The sequence below is a fragment of the Sorex fumeus genome, unplaced genomic scaffold (genome assembly GCF_029834395.1).
Source record: "Sorex fumeus unplaced genomic scaffold, SorFum_2.1 ptg000008l, whole genome shotgun sequence".
NCBI lineage: Eukaryota > Metazoa > Chordata > Mammalia > Eulipotyphla > Soricidae > Sorex > Sorex fumeus.
Window position 1 is genome coordinate 85,235,967 of NW_026606065.1, and position 17,455 is coordinate 85,253,421.

The 17,455-nt window shown below is 41.2% G+C and overlaps 1 protein-coding gene across 2 annotated transcripts in view; it reads left to right on the forward strand.

Annotated features, from left to right (window-relative positions):
* MTUS2 (microtubule associated scaffold protein 2) overlaps window positions 1-17,455 on the forward strand; it is a 402,576-nt gene that overhangs the window by 272,728 nt on the left and 112,393 nt on the right. For both annotated transcript variants that reach the window (XM_056108589.1, XM_056108597.1), the window contains exon 6: window positions 13,275-13,486. In XM_056108589.1, coding sequence (XP_055964564.1) covers window positions 13,275-13,486 — 212 coding nt within the window. The remainder of the gene's footprint in view (window positions 1-13,274; window positions 13,487-17,455) is intronic.

Genomic DNA, 17,455 nt, shown 5'->3' on the forward strand with positions numbered 1-17,455 from the left:
AGCACCGCCAGGAGTAACTCCTGAGTGCAGAGCCAGGAGTAACCCCTGTGCATCGCCGGGTATGACCCAAAAAGCAAAAAATAAAAATAAAAGCAAAAAAAAATTTTTTTAAAGTAACAAACGTACTCACCACCCCTGAAGTGTCCAGTGCTCACTTGCCATCTTCACCTTTCCCTCTGCCACCTCACGCCCATAGATTAGTTTGTATTTTATTTTACATTTTATATCAATGAACTCATGCAGTATACACTCAGATTTTTTAAAATTTTATTTTCAAGGAGTTGTTCACAATAATTGATCACATTCAATATTTCAACACCACTCCCACCACCATTATTTTGAGTTTTCCCACCACCACCCAAGACTGCCCAAAAGGCAGATGCTAAGTAATTTATTTTGTATTGCTTGTTATGAATAATTGACTAAAAGTGATCAAAAAGGTTTCCTTAGAGGAAAGTCTGTGAAAATTGTTGTATTTCACCTTGGAGCCATTAAGTCCCTGTATGTTGTTAGAGGTTGAGTCTTGTTGCACTCTAATTTTATATGACATTTTTTATGCAACATAATTATTTTGAGATCCAATCCTAGGTTAGTAATTTTCTTTTAATTGAATCACCGTGAGAAGCACAGTTGCAAAGTTTTTCATGATTGGGTTTCAGTCATACAATGTTCCAATACCCATCCTTTTACCAGTGCACATTTCCCATCACCAATGTCCTGAGTTTCCCTCCCACCACACTTCCCACCTTCCCCCAGTCCCTGCCCCAGTCTGTCTCCAAGGAAGGCACTTTCCTCTATATCTCCTTTCAGCACTCAGTTCTTATCCAGGGTGATCATTTCCAACTATCATTGTCTTACTGGTCTTGTCTCTCCTAGCTTTTGTTTGTTTATTTTTACCAGAGAATGGAATTTCACTCTGTGGTTTCCACAGTTTACCTAGGTACCTTTTATACCTTTTGGACCACACCCAGTGGGTGCTCAGGGAACCACACAGTACTGACTCAGCCTCCTGCATGCAGAAAATTGAACTAGTGTTTTGAGTCTTCTCCCTGCCTGTTTACCTGTTTGATGCACTTTCTCACATCCCACAAGGATTTGCCTATTATAAATAAGATGATAATCATGTTTTCACAAGAGTTGGTTTGGACATCTGTTTTTTGTTTCTCTTCAGTAAATGTCTTAGAATGAATGGGTCATATAGTAGTTATTTGTTTAGTTTCAAACATGTTAGAAATATTTTCTGTTTTCCGAAGTGATTTTATCACCTTACTCTTCCCAACAGTACTGTATAGGAGTTCTAGCTCCTTCACATTTTTGCCAACACTTGGTATAGACAGTTCTGATAATCTGACTTAGATTTTTTTTTTACTTTACAATGGTGCAAATGTCGATGTATTCAGAAGAAAACTTCCTTCTGTTTTGGAATTTTCAACTTCTCTGTGCAACAGTATTTTCCAGACCATAACTTAATGACCAACCAGTTCTCTACAGAATTTTTTACTATACTTTTCTTACTACACTTTTAGTGTAGTGTTCAATAAATTACATGGGGTGTTCAACAGTTTATGATAATATAGGCTTTGTGGGGGACCCAGGAGCAATCATTCGAAGGACCAGCCCAAGTATATACTTTGCCTGCTGGAGCCTCTGGTTTGATCTCCTGTACCACGTGGCTCTTCATACACTGCCTGGAACAGCTCCAGGTCCTAAGCCAGGACTAGTATCACCCCCATTTCCAGCACCACCACTTGTAGCTTCCCAGTGCCACCCAAAAATACCAAAAAACAGACTTTGTGTAAGATGATATTGCTCAACGATACAAAGAGTTCCAAGAACATTTCAGACTGTCTAGGCCTAACTTTAATGTTTGATAGATTAGATGTATCAAATGCATCTAATAGGGTACATGTATTACATGAACTCAATTTTATATTTTCAGTGTATAGATAAGTTTCTCAGGTTATAGCTCCTTGTAATTCACAGATCTATGTAGTCTGTCCTTTAAGTGATAGACATTTTAATGGATGTGTAATGGCATCTCATTTGCATTTCTTTAAAAACTAATGGTGCTTGAGGTTGACTGATTTTCCTGTTTATTTGACATCTTTATATACTTTAATTAAATGTCTGTTTAAATCTTTTGCCCCATTTAATTGGTTTTGTTAGTCTCATTACTAAATTTTGAGAGTTGTCCATTTGGGATACAATTTATTTTTCTGTCATTACCCAGTTAGAACACTGAGGCTTATTTCTGCATTCTCCTAACAATGCCTTTTGAAAAGTATATGTTCTTAATCCTCATCAAATTCAATTTTAATTTTTATGAAACATTTTTAATATTATTTTCAAAGTCTTTGCTAAGCCAGATTACAAAGACTTTCTCCCACATTTCCTTCTGTAACATTTAGAGTTGCAGGTTATATAATTTAAGGTTAAGATCATTGAGTTCTTTAATTAATTATGATACATTGAGTGTATTGTGTGAGTGATAATTTGAATTTTTTGTACATTAGAATAGGTAATTAATCATTTTTTCTTTTCTTTTTCTTACACTGGGTTTAGGTCATTAGCTTGAAGTCTTTCTTCCTTTCTCTTGCATGTATCAAGTATATTTTCCCTCTACATACTATTTTAGCTATAATCTACAAATTTACACATACTGGGTTTTCATCTTCACTGTATTGAAAGTATTTTCACATTTCATTTCCCTTTTTTATTTCATCCTTTGTCTATTATTGTTTGAGAGTATTTTTCAGGTTTAAGTATTTGTAGATTTTTCAAGGTCATTCTGCTTTTATTTCCAATATAATTCCCTTGTGATTGAAGACATTGGAGACCTGCATCCTTTAAGTTTATCAAGATTTCTTTTACAACCCATAGCATTGTCTTGGTAACATTCATGTTTACTTAAAAGTATGCCTATTCTTCAGTACATGCTGGGGGGAAAGGCAGCTCAGATAGAGAAGGGAACACCAAATAAAGGATGTTTGAAGGACTCGCTCGGGATGCGAGATGCGTGCTGAAAGGAGACTATAGACCGGACACGATGGCTACTCAATACCTCTATTGCAAACTACAACACCCTAAAGGAAAGAGAGAGCAAAAGGGAATGTCCTGCCACAGAGGAGGGGTGGGAGGGATCTGGTGGAGGGGTGGGAGGGCTACTGGGATTATTGGTGGTGGAGAATGGGCAATGGTGGAGGGATGGGTACTCAATCATTGTATAATTAAAACCCAAGCACCAAAGTTTGTAAGTCTACAACTGTACCTCATGGTGTTTCACTAATTAAAAAAAGTATGCCTATTCTTCTGCTCCTATGTGGAGCAGCCAGCTCAGATCAGGTGAAAGCAGTTGTTGAAGTATTCTACACCCTTACTGATTTTCTGTTTTCTTGCTTTAGACATAGTTGAGAGAGGACTTGAAATTTCAGAGTATAATTGCAGATCTTTTTCTAGTTTCTTTTGTAACAATATTTGTATCTTACATTTTGAAGCTCTGTTAATAGAAACAGTACATTTGTTCAGTAGGATTATTTATCATTTTGATGATTTGCCCTTTTTATCATCATTAAGTGACTCTCTTTATTCCTGATAAAATTCTTTTCTCTAAAATCCTATTTATTCAATATTAATTGTGGCTCTCCAGCTTTCTGTTACTTTCAGTATGTCTATCTGTTCTCATACTTCTCCTTTTTATCTGCTTGTTTCTTGATATTTAAGTGGATTTCTTACAGATGGCATAGAATTGACTTGCATTTTTAGACAATTTGAATCTCTGCCTTCTATGTACATTTAAGAATTTCATTGATATAATTGGGGTTACATCTACCATGTTGCTATTGTTTTTGTTCATCTGACTTGCTCTTTTTTTAATTTTCCCCCTATTTCATTGTCTTCTGTTCCATTAGAGTATTTTGATTTTGTTTATTGATGAATTAGATAACTGTGTATTGTGGTATATCAGTGGCTGTTTTGGTCTCATTCCCTATCTCTAACTTTTCTTATTCTGGCTTCAAGTCTTGTTATTTCAGTTCATTGGTACTTTAAGAATCTTGCAGGAGGCTGTGTCCAACTCTTTCCTCCTGGTGCTTTCACTCTGTCAAACATTTTACTTCTACGTATATTTGAATCCTAAACCCCAGCATTGTTATTGCTGACTAGGTCAGTTTTCTTATTAAGAGTTAGAAATAAGGAAAATTTGTTTTGATTTTTCCCATTGTCTTCATTTTTACTGCATTGTGTAGATCTAGATTTCCATCTAGCAGCACTTTTCCCTTAATACTCCATGCAGTCCAGGTTTTCTAGGGATCAATTCTGCCCCCCCACACCCACACACACTCTCTTTTCTTAACCTTCTCTTTTGATAGATTGTTTTGCTTTGTTCAGAATCACAGTGAATGCTTTTCTTTTAAAAATTCATAGATATTTTTGCACTGACTTTTGATTTTCATGGTTTGCAATGAAATAAAGTAAACTGTTACACATATTTTGTTTTTTTAAATGTAACATATATTTTCCTTTGCCTGCTTAAAGATGATGTCTTTGTCCCTGGTTTTGAACAATCTATCTATAATATGCTATGGTGTAGAGTTGTTTTTTTTTTAAGTTCTTTTTTATCTTCCTCCACACTGGCAAAAGTAATAAGGGAGCTTAAAATTTTGTAAACATTGGGTTTCGGTGCTTCAACTGATTTCATTTTCTTCTCATTAAGGGCTGTAGGGCCTTACTTATTTTTATGTCTAAGCTTTGTTTTAGGTACCAAACATTGTGAATTTTTACTTCTTGGTTGCTGAATGCTAATTTATTCCTACAAGTATTCTTCAGTTTTGTTCTTGACTAAAATTATGTTTCCTGGAAAGAGTTATCATTATAGGCTTGCTTTTAAGCCTTGAGGCAGATCTCAATTAACAGTTAATCTAGGATTAATCTGACCATACTGAGGCAAAGCCTTTATGAGGGCGCACCCTGGTATCCCATGAATGAGGCTTTCCACCTCCAAATCATATGAACAGGAACTCTTTCTGGTTTTCTGTGAGCTCTCAACATCGTTCCCTCCAGTCCTCTGTGGAATCTTTCCCTGACAGTGGACACCTCCATCCTAGGCATGAGGTCATCAACACTTGGTCAAGAATTCAGGGACCAGAGTTCTTAGTCTGTGGCTGTGTTCTTTCTGCTGTCTGCCTTTTACTCTCTGACTTCAAAATTTTCTGAGCCCCATGTTCACCTTCTTGATTAGGGGAATCCCACCACAGGTTTTCCAACTCAACATAACTATCTAGAGAATCACTGCAGGTGACATACCTAGGACATTGCAGGGGTCACTGTGTATGTTTCCAACTCTCTAGGCTTATTGCTTCATTAATTCATGCAAATGTCTTGAAAAACTATTGTCCTGAGGGTTTTAGTCATGTTTCTTTAGTTCCAGAGGAGAATGCAAGTTGGGTACTTCTTCCACTGTATTGACCAGTAGTAGCCCTATTTGGGCTGGAGCAATAGCACAGCGGGTAGGGTGTTTGCCTTGCGCACAGCCAAAATGGCCAACCCAAGTTCGATTCCTCCCCCCCTCTCGGAGAGCCCAGCAAACTACCGAGAGTATCTTGCCTGCACAGCAAAGCCTGGCAAGCTCCCCGTGATGTATTCGATATGCCAAACATAGTAACACAATGTTACTGGGCCCGCTCGAGCAAATCGATGAACAATGGGAGGATAGTGATAGTGAGAGTGATAGCCCTATTTATAGTACAAAAAATATAGATAGCAGTTGCTTTAATGCAAACTATTGATCAACCTTGGGGAAAGAAGTTTTGGTGGACCATGATAAGTGACACCTGTGCTTCTCATCAATAATAAGATGAGAATATTCTTTGTCAATATGTGTTTTTTCTAGAGAGATAATAGTGGTCCATTTTTCTGTGGTTAACTAGTTTTGGAAATTTATATGAAAAATCTCCTTGTTTGTTCTATTCTTTATATCAAAATACAAAAGAAGTTATGTTTTCCTCAGAGCTGCCTTGAGATATATAAAACTCCCCTTTCCTCGGGGTGTTGCTGGACACATACAAGAAGGCTGTATACTGCCCAGAGCCATCACTACTACCCTCCTTGTGCTCAGGACTGGATGTAAGGGCCCTCCCCACCTCATGTCGTCTTCCCCTCACTATTCTACACCACTGGCCAACCCCAGGCCAATATTAAATCCGGAAATATTGTGAGAATAGAGGGATTTTTTAAAATAAACATAGGCCAGCTTATGAAAAATACAGCCTGTACAAGACCACCAAGAATTCTGCACATGGGCTTCCTGGGGGATCCTGTGCATTCCATCTGTATAAAACAGATTTCCTTCCTCTTGGGATTTTGGCCAGACTTAGGAAGTGCTTTTCCTTAAACTAGTGGGCTATCAAAGTTGTGTCTAATCATTTTTTTCTTTCTTGTTCCCAAGTGCTGAGCTCATGGGCCTTCTCTGATAGCAGTCACCAATGCTGCGAGGATAGGGCGTTAACATGTGACTGTTTTAGTCTTCCAGCTTTAAAATCAAACCAAGCTTTCCCATCAGTTAGAATCTTCTGCATAGTGATCAGATGACTACTGATGAATTTTTAATGTTCTTTATCCATTTTCCAGGGCTGCGTGCTCCCCTGTGCTCAGCCTTTGCACGCAAACTGTTTATTCACCTTTGTGAACACACATAAGGTCACAGGCTTCCCCCAGCCCCCCCGCCAGCTGCCAGTTGTCACCAAGATAATCATGCTGGCTGCCTCTGCTCAGAGTTTTGCAGCTAGTGGGGCACTAAAAATAAATAAATAAATAAAAACACACTGTGACTGAGGCAGGATTCAACTCATCAGTGGACATCAGGCTTTAGAACTGAAAGCCTGTGTGGGTGGCTGAGATGTTGAGATGAGAGTCAATGGTCTGCACTGTTGTAGGAAGTCAAGACCTTCAGTCCACACTTGTGCCAGCAGCCAGAGAACCAAGATAGGGAGCCTCGCTCCGCCCCACACCCCACTGGGCCTCACACAGGCTCACTAATAATGCTCAGTCAAAGTGGTTAACTGTAGCCCCTCGTAAAGCATGTGACTCCACCATCTCTCTGTCGATCATGGCAAGGTAGTCTGGTCTGTGTAATTCCAATCATGTACTTAGTAGTAGAGATACATTAGGAATAAGACTCATTAACACTTGGAAAGTTTACAAAGGTCAGTCAATAAAGAAAATGCTAGTGTTTTTCTACTCTTTTTCACTTCATTTAAGGACAATCAATACAATCAATAAGGCTTATTTGTATTTTGCTTTGGCAAGGAGGGGTGGAGCGTCCTATATATTTATTTACTATTTTTGTAACCTCAGTTCTTTCAGTTCCTCCTTGAGGGCTCTTGTTTCTTGATCGTGATATTCTGTCTGGTTGATCTGTTAAATGAAAAGGGTGGGGTGTTAAGGTCTCCCACTACTATTGTGTTGTTGTTGATGTAAATTTTGAAAATCTTTATCCTTCAGATATCGCTGGAGCAATAGCACAGCTGCTAGGGCGTTTGCCTTTCCTGCAGCCAACCTGGGTTTGATTCCTCTGCCCCTCTCGGATAACCGGCAAGCTACCAAGAGTATCTCGTCTGCATGGCAGAGCCTGGCAAGCTACCCGTGACATATCTGATATGCCAAAAACAGTAACAACAAGTCTTACAATTTGTTATGACACGTTACGGGTGCCCACTTGAGCAAATCGATGAACAATGGGAGGACAGTGCTACAATTCTATCCTTCAGAGTCTCAGTTTTCTACTTGGATGGAAATCACAAAGATTCTTGGGGACAATGGGCATTTTAGTCTTTGAGGTGGGAAGAGACTAAACACTTGCAAGTAGCTCTACTGGCTGCAGAGTGAGGTCAGCAGTGTGCAGGCCTCTTCAGAAACCATGACCACCCCAAAAGCAATATACAGTTTATAGAAGTCAGGGGTGCTGACATATACCTTCATGTCTAAAATCCACCCATCATTCATAGCAAGCCCTTCAGATAGGTGAATTTTTTTTTATTTTATTTATTTATTGAATCACTGTGGGAAAGGTTACAAAGCTTTCAGGTTTAGGTCTCAGTCATGCAAATATCAAACACATTTCCCTTTACCAATACTTATTTTTTACAGATAGGTGAATTTTGCAGTTATAGGCTCAACCTGTTGACTCTGGGGTGGATTGAATCAGAGCATACAGAACCAGTGTGGAAAGAATCTGTGTGTCAGAATGATATCACTCATATGTGATATTTAAAATAACTGAATGAGGGAAAGCAGTGTTTTAAAAGGGTGATGCCCAGATCAACCTTGGCCCCAGAGTATAGGGCAGAGAAGGAAAGAAAGAGTGAAGGAAAGGGGATGAGGAGACAGATAAGAAGGAATGGAGAGGGAAGGAGGGTTATGGAAGGAAACCTGGGAACGTTGGTGGAGGGAAGTTGACACTGGTGGTGGGATCCGTGCTGGAATGTTGTTTGCCTAAAACTCAGCAGTGAGTTACTTTGTAAATCACGGTGCTTTAATAAAGTTTTTTGAAAAAAGGAAGAATCTTTATGGAAATGGATGCATACCATCCATACCCAGAGTGCTCTGGCATCAGCCCAAAGTGCCACAGGAGCAGGAAAGGAGGTGATGATCAAACCTTCCACATGGCATAGAAGGCACTGAGTGATCAGAACCTCCAGAATCTTTCCTCTCATTGTCCTCTCATTCCTCTGCAGGATGTATTTTAACTTCTAGGAGGAGATAGGGAAAGCAAACAAAATTTTCCTTTGTTTTTGAATGAAATAGGCGAAGCAGCCTATGTACATTGGTCATCTTGTTTCAAGGTGAGCTGTCCATTCCCAGGATGGTAGAGGAGCCAGTGCTGCTGTCCCTATGTGCCAGCCTGGGGATATGCTGACAGTTGAGAAGACAGGAATGTGAATGGAAGAACAGTCCTTCAGATAGAGTTAACAAATATGCAGTGTGGGAGGCCCTAGAGATAGTACAAGGGTTAAGTTACCTGCCTGGCAGTTGGCCAGACTTGGTTCTCTCTGGATGGATCCCCAGTACCACATACGCTCTCCTGTGCATCAGGAGTTATCCCTGAGCACAACACCAAGAATAAGCCCTGAGCACTGTCAGGTGTGACTCAGAACCCAAAGTAAATAATTATCAGTAGCACAAGAAAGAATATCGATTTTGGTGAAGACCAACCATAGGCCACTAGAGGTGAAATGATTACTAGTCTTAGGTCAAATAAAATTTGACTTATTGAGAAACCCACAGGTCCCTTTTTCACTGAAAGTCTTGGAGAACTCTACAATCGCTTTGTTTCTCTGTTTCTACCCTAGAGTATTAGCTTGCGACTGAGCTTTTATCTCTGCAATGACATGGTTGGGTGTCAAATGCACAGCAGGATTCTCGGACAAGGACTTATTTCAGCAGGTAGTTTGGTGTCAAGAAGCAATGATACTTTTGCTCGGCTGTTCACACCAGAAGCTGATGTTCTCAGGAGAGTCTGTGTCTCAGTTCATCATGCAGTGAGAGCCAAGTGGCTTTGGTACAGCAGACCCCTGAATTCTGATTGTGTGAATCAAAGCAGTCCAACAATGCCCCTAATGTGGAAAATAGAAATGCCCAGAATAGGACCTCCTCAACTCCTTTTACAGTTCCCATTTACCACCACTCAGTATAATTGCTAACATAATAAAGAGGATAGGAGGAGGAAGAGGAGAAGTTATAATAACAGGCAAATCTAACAATCACAAATACATGAAAACAAAGTCCTAGCTAATATGCACATGCACAGAGGTGACTGTGCTATCAGTTGCACTTGTCTTTAAGTCACTCAGATACAAGTACGTTGTAATTATTTAGATTTGTAAAAGAAGCATCTCCTAGTGGTGTTGTTCATCTATCATTTTAATGAGTTAATTAAGATACTAAAGTGTTTTTATAAAACCTCCAGCCCCAATGAGGCCCTGGATTCCATCCCTGTCACCACCAAGACAAACAAAAGCCCCCAAATCACCAGCAATAGCAATAAAATGGCAAACAGTAAGTCTGGGGGAAAATATCTTAGTTTGTTCTGCAGTTGAATGCAGACAATTAAATATCTCAAATTTTGTTGGTAATTCATTTTACTTTTCTTGTTTAGAATGTTGGATTAAAGTTAATGTGTCTTCCATGTGCAAATTGATTTTCAGGAATGTTATATACTGCCACAAATAGTTTTTTAAGCAGCAATCATTTCACACCCTTTATTCCATTAAGTCATAATAGTTTTTGTCATTTGTGAGGTTGCATTTCATCTGATGGTACTTTACTTAAAAATTATTTTAGTCACCATGATTTACAGCATAACAATACGATCAACAGTAGGCATCATGCATATAACATTCCAGCACCACATCCCCCACCAGTGTTGCTCCACCATTGTCTCAGGGTCCTCCTCCCACACCCCCACCACTTCAACACCCTCCCCACCACCATGTCTTACTGCCGTGATGAGCCCCACTTCTTAGAACAATTCTTAGATTCTGTTGCTTTTGGCCATTTGGTATTCTCTTTCTGTGCTTCTTTATACCCTACATATGAGAGACAATTTGTATCCATTCATCTCCTTCTTGCTGATTTCCATTGTGCATGTGTACTGTTGGCATGATAGTCCCCAGATATATCCATATAGCAGCAAACTGCATGATTTCATCTTTTCTTATAACCAAGTAGTATTCCATTGTGCGTTTGTACTGTTGTTTCTTTATCCAGTCTCCTGCTCTCAGAAATTTGGATTATTTTCCAGATTGGGGAAAAATTTCTTTAAGAAGAGGAAGATTCAATAAAAAAAATAACATACTCACTATTAGACTAGCAATCCAAAATAGATCAAATTAACCACTCTAAACTCTTATCACGCTGAAGGTTGTGTGTTCACGGGCTCACTGGATGGCTCTTTTTCACCGCCTGCGTTCGGTGCTCTTGAACCCTGTGTGTGGCCTTGATCAGGATGGCTGTTCTTTCTCTCAAGCTTGAGCCCCTCTCACTCTGACTCTCCATTCCCGAGCTTACAGTCTTAGTTTATATAGCAGTCACATAAGGTGGTGACATAAAGGTGGGTTGGATATTGACAAATCAACAAAGAGAGGTAAGACCACTCCTCCAGGAGATTAACTCAAGGATAAAAATCTCATCTAAAGAGATTACTCCAGATTACTAGGAGATCCGCTCAAGGGTGGGATCCCAACAAGGGTGTGTTCTTCCCTCAGTTAGTAATCTACTTAAATAGTTGTAATAAATCTACTTCTAATATTTCTAGCAATGTCATTCTGTATGAGCACAGTAAGAGATATAAACTTAGTTTGGTTCTTCCTGAGAACATCTCACTATACATTCCGCAGTCCTCAGGCCAGGTTAATCTTCCTAGCTCCAGCAGGGTCCTAGTCTCATTGTTACTTACTTTTGGATCATGACAGCATTTGTCCATAATCATGCCCTCAACTTATAGTTGAGTATTGTGGCTCTTTGGCCTGGCCCATTTTGATGCAAGGGTAGCTCACTGCTTGCCCTGGGTCCATTCAGTCCCTCGTCGGGACCCTGCATTTGGGGTGCTAGGAACTAAGGGCAACCGAGTCAAGAAATCAAATGCCCAGGAGTAAATATTATTAGGAGTCAGTCAACTCCCAAGTTACAAAGCATAATATTAACTTTATTCCTGTGTCCATACAGAAAGGACATTGCTTACAATAAAAGTTCAGTGTCCTTAGATGGGTGTGACCCAATAAACCTAAGCTACCTGAGGAAGGACAAAACAGTGTTATCCTACAAACTACCTTTCTCCTTAAAATATGAGGCCACTTCTATGTTCCTAAATTTGTCTCCCTATCCTGTTTCAGGGCTATACCTCCCTCTAACCCCTTTGTTTTATATTCTGCTCCCTGATGTTTTGGAGGCAGCATGGGGAGACTGGAGACACTTTAAAATATTAAAGGACAAAGGAAAAGGAGACTTCGGTGAAGGAAAGCACATGCACATGTCTCCTCTTGAGATGTGGGCTTTCTTAACTTGAAAGTGCATCACCCCATTCTGGGGAATAGCCCACACATCCTTTTTGGGATGTAGTCTGTCTTTATTTACTTGGAAAAAAATAGCTTTTGGGAGGTGAGGTTACTCTCTTCCCATTGGCATTCTCTGGATGTTTGCATGACCTTGCTCTGTAGGGATGGAAGTTGGGAAGTTTCTCACTCCTCATAGGGCTGGTCTTTCCTCTGGAGGATCCAGGTGAGAAAAGGTGAGCACTTTCTTCTTGATAAAGTGGAGTAGAACTGGAGGCACCCACACTGGCCATGCATTGCTTTGTGGTTTGTTTGTATTTTTTGTTCTTTCTTTTTTTTTTTTTTTGGTTTTGTTTCGGGACTACAGCCAGTGATGCTCAAGTCTTGCTCCTGGCTCTGCACTCAGGGATCAGACCTGGTAGGATTGAGGGACCATATGGGTGCCACAGATTGAACCTGAGTTGGCCACATGCAAGGCAAGTACTCTCCCCACTGTACTATCGTTTCAGTCCCTCCCTTGTGCTTTGACAGATCTGCTTCTGAGTAGTGAAAGATGAGAAGCAGGACCTCCCATTGGGAAGTGAAGGTGCTGGTGACATGATCTGGACCATTGGTCATGGAGGTAGAAGTTCTCACAGGGAGAGAATGTACTGGAAGATTTTGATGCTGAAGCATTTTTAAAGCCTGGAGCTGTTAGAGCAGTGGTTAACTGGATGTGACTTGAGTGGATCTTGAAGAAAGGGTCTCTAGAGATGCCACCGAATAAGAGGGAAGTGGTCATCGGATGTCTCCTTGATGCCCAATGAGAAGGTTACTAGGTTATCACATGAGTGTGACTTCCATTTTGATGGATTGATTGCCCATTCGATACTTTCAAAGAGTAAATTCCCCTGCAAAAATTAACTATGACTTCAATCTCACTCAGCAGGCCTGAAAGCAGCGGAGAAGTGGAAATGAGGTCTTTTGTTCCTTTTCTAAATATGAAAACTTGTGCTGTGACCACCCGAACAGGGCATATAGTTCCAGTCCCTGTCTGTGAGCACTGCCGGTAGCAAACAGGACTCTCGTTCTGGGCAGCTCCTTTGTGGAGTCACAGGTTCTTGGCTCCATCTTGAGGCTTGTTTGAGAAAGAAAAGGGAGCATATGCAGACTTCTAGATTTAAACAGGGAGCTGATGTTGTTCTTGTACTGAACTTTTTTTTTTCACTGGGGACTGGTATTTCTTTCTAGGCTACCCCAAGCAGAGGACCACGGCTCCCCGGAATGGGTTTTCCCCCAAGCCAGATCTGCAGGCGCGTGAAGCCGAGCGACAGCTGGTGCAGCGGCTGAAGGAGCGCTGTGAGCTGCAGGCCCGGCAGCTGGGCCTGGTCCAGGGGGAGCTGAGGAAGGCCATCCGCAGCTTCGAGGCGCTCGCTGTAACCACCCAACACTTCTTCAGGAAGGTGAGGCTCCATTTGGTGACCATCAGAGAGCTTTCCACTGCAGGGATGGGTGGTGATGGTGCTTTGTGTAAGCTTTACTTGGGTATGGGGAGGTTGAAACTGGGGTTTGGTATCCAGAAAATCATGTAGAAATCTCCATGTCATGAGCGTTTGTGGAACTTATTGGCTGTTTCTTTTCGGTTGTGAAAGAAAGGAGTCTCAGAAGAATGATTTAATAGCCTGGAGTATTCCAAATAAGAGAGAAATGGCAAGACAGAAAAGGATGTCGGTGAAAATTTCTGAAAGTGAGAGCCCAAATAGAGTATGTGATTATTTACGTGACGTGACCACAATCTGCCATTTCTACTCATTGTAGAGTAGAGATAAGTGCCCTTCCATTTGGGCTGGTGGGAATGGAACCTGCCAGGCCAGTGGCAGATCCTTAAGGCCAAGTCATAGAGTGACCAGTGCAGGGAGGCTCGGTCCTTTGTACACTGGATATGTTAGTCAGAGAGCAGAAAGTCTCCCTGCCTCTCTGTGTGGAGAGGAGAGGGGCTGGCAAAAGATGCGTGTCTGGTTAGATATTTGAGGGAGAAAAGTGGACATTTACAAACTTCTAGGTTGAAACATTCTGAGTTTGAATATTCAAAACCAACAAGGCATTTTGAGTTTCATATATAGATGTCCTGGTGTCTATACATAGCATCTATATATATTAAGAAGCAAACATGAGACATAAGTGTTCTCCAAATGAGGAAAGGAGCTAATTAAATTTTTGACTTCCAAAAAGAACATCAGAAGAATGTAAATTTGCCCCATGTCCATCTGACTTTGAAGTACAGGAGAACTTTTTGGCTTTTTATATCTTACAGTGTAAAAGCCTAGACTGACAATTTTTATTATTTCTCGTCTTTTTTCACTTAATGCTTTTTAGAAGAACCAATTATCGATTTGCTGTTGTAATGAAAAACGAGAGGAGATTTTAGTTTTACCCATAGTTTTGGACTCTTCCCTAAGAAAAATCTTAATACTGACATCTTCCTTTCTGGTCCAGCACTGCTGGGGTCTGCATTGAACAATTGAAAAACTGCGAACACCGTAAAATTCTCACGGTTGTTAAGGCACCCAAGAGGCCTGATTAGCCTTCTTCACTGCGAAGTATTTTTCTTATTAAAGAAAGAGTGACATGTTTCTTGTTCCTCAGCTATATGTGTATTTTTCAATGACTGTCAGATCATTAGTACAGGGAAAAAAAGGTGGTTCATTGAAGTTCAGTGACAACAATCACATTGTTAGTCTTCACCTTGTGCGATTATTCCTTCCATGCATCATCCAGTGTCAGAGCAAATCCTTCATAAAGGTCTTCTGTGGCTTAGACATAGATATAACATATGGATAATCTGCCCTGGGTTTTTAAGAAGGTGGAAGTTTTGAACTTCATTGATTACATCATTGAAGAAAAGAGAGTTATTGTGTAGAAATGAAGGATCCCGTCCCCATGGTAATGCACAAATGTGCCCCAGAAACATTCCTGCTTGGCCCGGGGGCCATGAGTTTTATTGCTCAGCATCATATACAGGGCTCTTAAATCACAGAACAAAATAGGCTGGCAGGTGATTTGTGGGTCTCCCTCTTGGACCGCCCTGCCACTGGACCCATACCATGTGATATTTCAGCAAGATGGATGGAGAACATGAAATTCATTTTCTTTCTAGTATTTCACAACCGCCACTCCGGGCAGGCCTCCCAAATGGCCATGACGTTTCACCAGCAACAACCCCCCAGACATGGAGTGTTCTTTTCTTCTGTTCTGATCACAGAAAGAAAAAGTGTATCCATTATTATAAGTCCATAGTTGAACACAAGTCTATAATTGAACATTTGAACTTCAGCTCTGGCTGTCATGTATTCCAGAAGGTCTCAAGGTATTGATTTGAGATTTTACCCAGAATATCTCATTAGAGTCAGAGGTAGGACATGGGGGGGAACAACTAGGGAGATAGAGGTAACGTAGCCTGAAACCTGCATGATGGAGCCTCCTATGGCAAGGTCTGGTGATTCTGAAGCACCCAGTGTGGGTGCTAAAGGAAGTGGCCCCAACCCGGTGGGCGGGTGTGAAGCGATGGTCACTGCATTCAGCCTGAAAACGCAGACCATCTTTATGCTTTTCCAGTTAGAAGGTCCTGCTGGAACTCTGTATGCAGAGCTTTTCTCTGCTCTAGCATCTTTAGCTTCAGATCACACCAGAGAGAGGATAGAGTGAGGCCAGGAATCCAAAGCTCCACCTCCTGCTTGTGAGTCCTTGAGCAAGTTCTTGCCTTTCTTTCAGCCTCATCTTGGTCATGTCAAGGAATAACTCCTTGTCCTGGTTGGGCTGCTGGTAGATAAGACACCTCACACCTGTTGTCTTGAGTCTCCTCTTCCTGCATTTCAAAAATAGGACTGATGGTGAGTCTTCACAAGGTCTTGTGAGACTATAGTGAATGGATAATTAAAGGCACCTGAGTAAATCGCTTGATTCAAAACCCCACCTTGAAGATTTTATTTGCAAGCAAACCAAGTAAGACATATACCAAAGATCACTCTATCACTATATCACTGTCATCCCGTTGTTCATCGATTTATTTGAGTGGGCGCCAGTAACGTCTCCAGCCCTGAGATTTTAGCAGTCTCTCCTTACTCGTCTTTCCCAACACTGCCATATTGGAGGCTCTTTCAGGGTCAGGGGAATGAGACCCATTTTGTTACTGTTTTGGGCATATTGAATACACCATGGGTAGCTTGCCAGGCAGGATACTCTCGGTAGCTTGCTGGGTTCTCTGATATATATATATATATATATATATATATATATATATATATATATATGCCTGACTGTCCCCACCAGGGCCCAAGAGTTGAAGACCTCCGGGCCCCAGTGAAGGACATACTGGGACCACTCTCCACACACTTGGATGAGCCTCACACATAAAAGAACTGGCAGAGGAACCCAGGTGTGTGGGACCCGGGGCTGAGATCTCCAAGCCTGCATGGTTTGGGACTGGACCTGCCAGTAGCTAGACAGTTACACCCACCAACTGCCGTGTAACCCCAACAACGGCCAGGATCCAGAGATTATCACACTCAGCTCCCGGAAGCGCGCGGCCTATCATCTCATTCCTACTTTGGACAAACTGGCAGGCTACCGAATGTAACCTGCCCACACCGCAGAGTCTGGCAAACTCCCCGTGGCGTACCCAATATGCCAAATACCAGTAACAATGAAGGGTCTCATTCTCCTAACTCTGAAAGAGCCTTGAATATGGCACTTTTTAAAAAAAATCTCAGGGCTAGGACAAAGGAGACGTTACTGGGGCCTGCTCAAGGCAATCGACGAATAACAGGATGGTTGTGATTTGTGATATATATATAGATAGATAGATAGATAGATAGATAGATAGTGGCGACATATTGTTGTTTGATTTCAGTCAGCTGTGTAACAAGGTGATCCCCCCCCCCCACCAAATTATCCATCATGTTAATTTTTATGAGGTTAGATTTATTGCTCTTGTCCTTTACTTGGGCACTTAGGTTTTTGTTTTATATATTTTCATTTTGTATCCACTTCCAGTGCTTTTCATGGGCCTCCAGGTGGCAAAATATTTATTCCAGCCCTTGAGCTATTTATTTCTAGGGCACCAAATATTGGGCATAGGAGTTCCTCCCTTCTCTCCTCTCTCTTCTCTTCTTCACTCTCTTCCAAGCAGTGCTCTAGAGGCCTGGGAATGTCTCCAGGCAGTGCTAGGTGTTGTCCTGGCTGTGCTCGGGGACCATGCAGTGCTAGGGACCTAGGAAACCATGCATGCTGGGAATCTAGTTCAGGGCCTCTGCATATCAAACATGTATTCCAACCCTTTGACTATCTCTTTGACTCTTTCTATTGTTTTTACGAAGTCATTCCTTGCTTTTAAATTAGAAGAGGGTGTGGGTATCGACAGTGGGGCAGAGAGA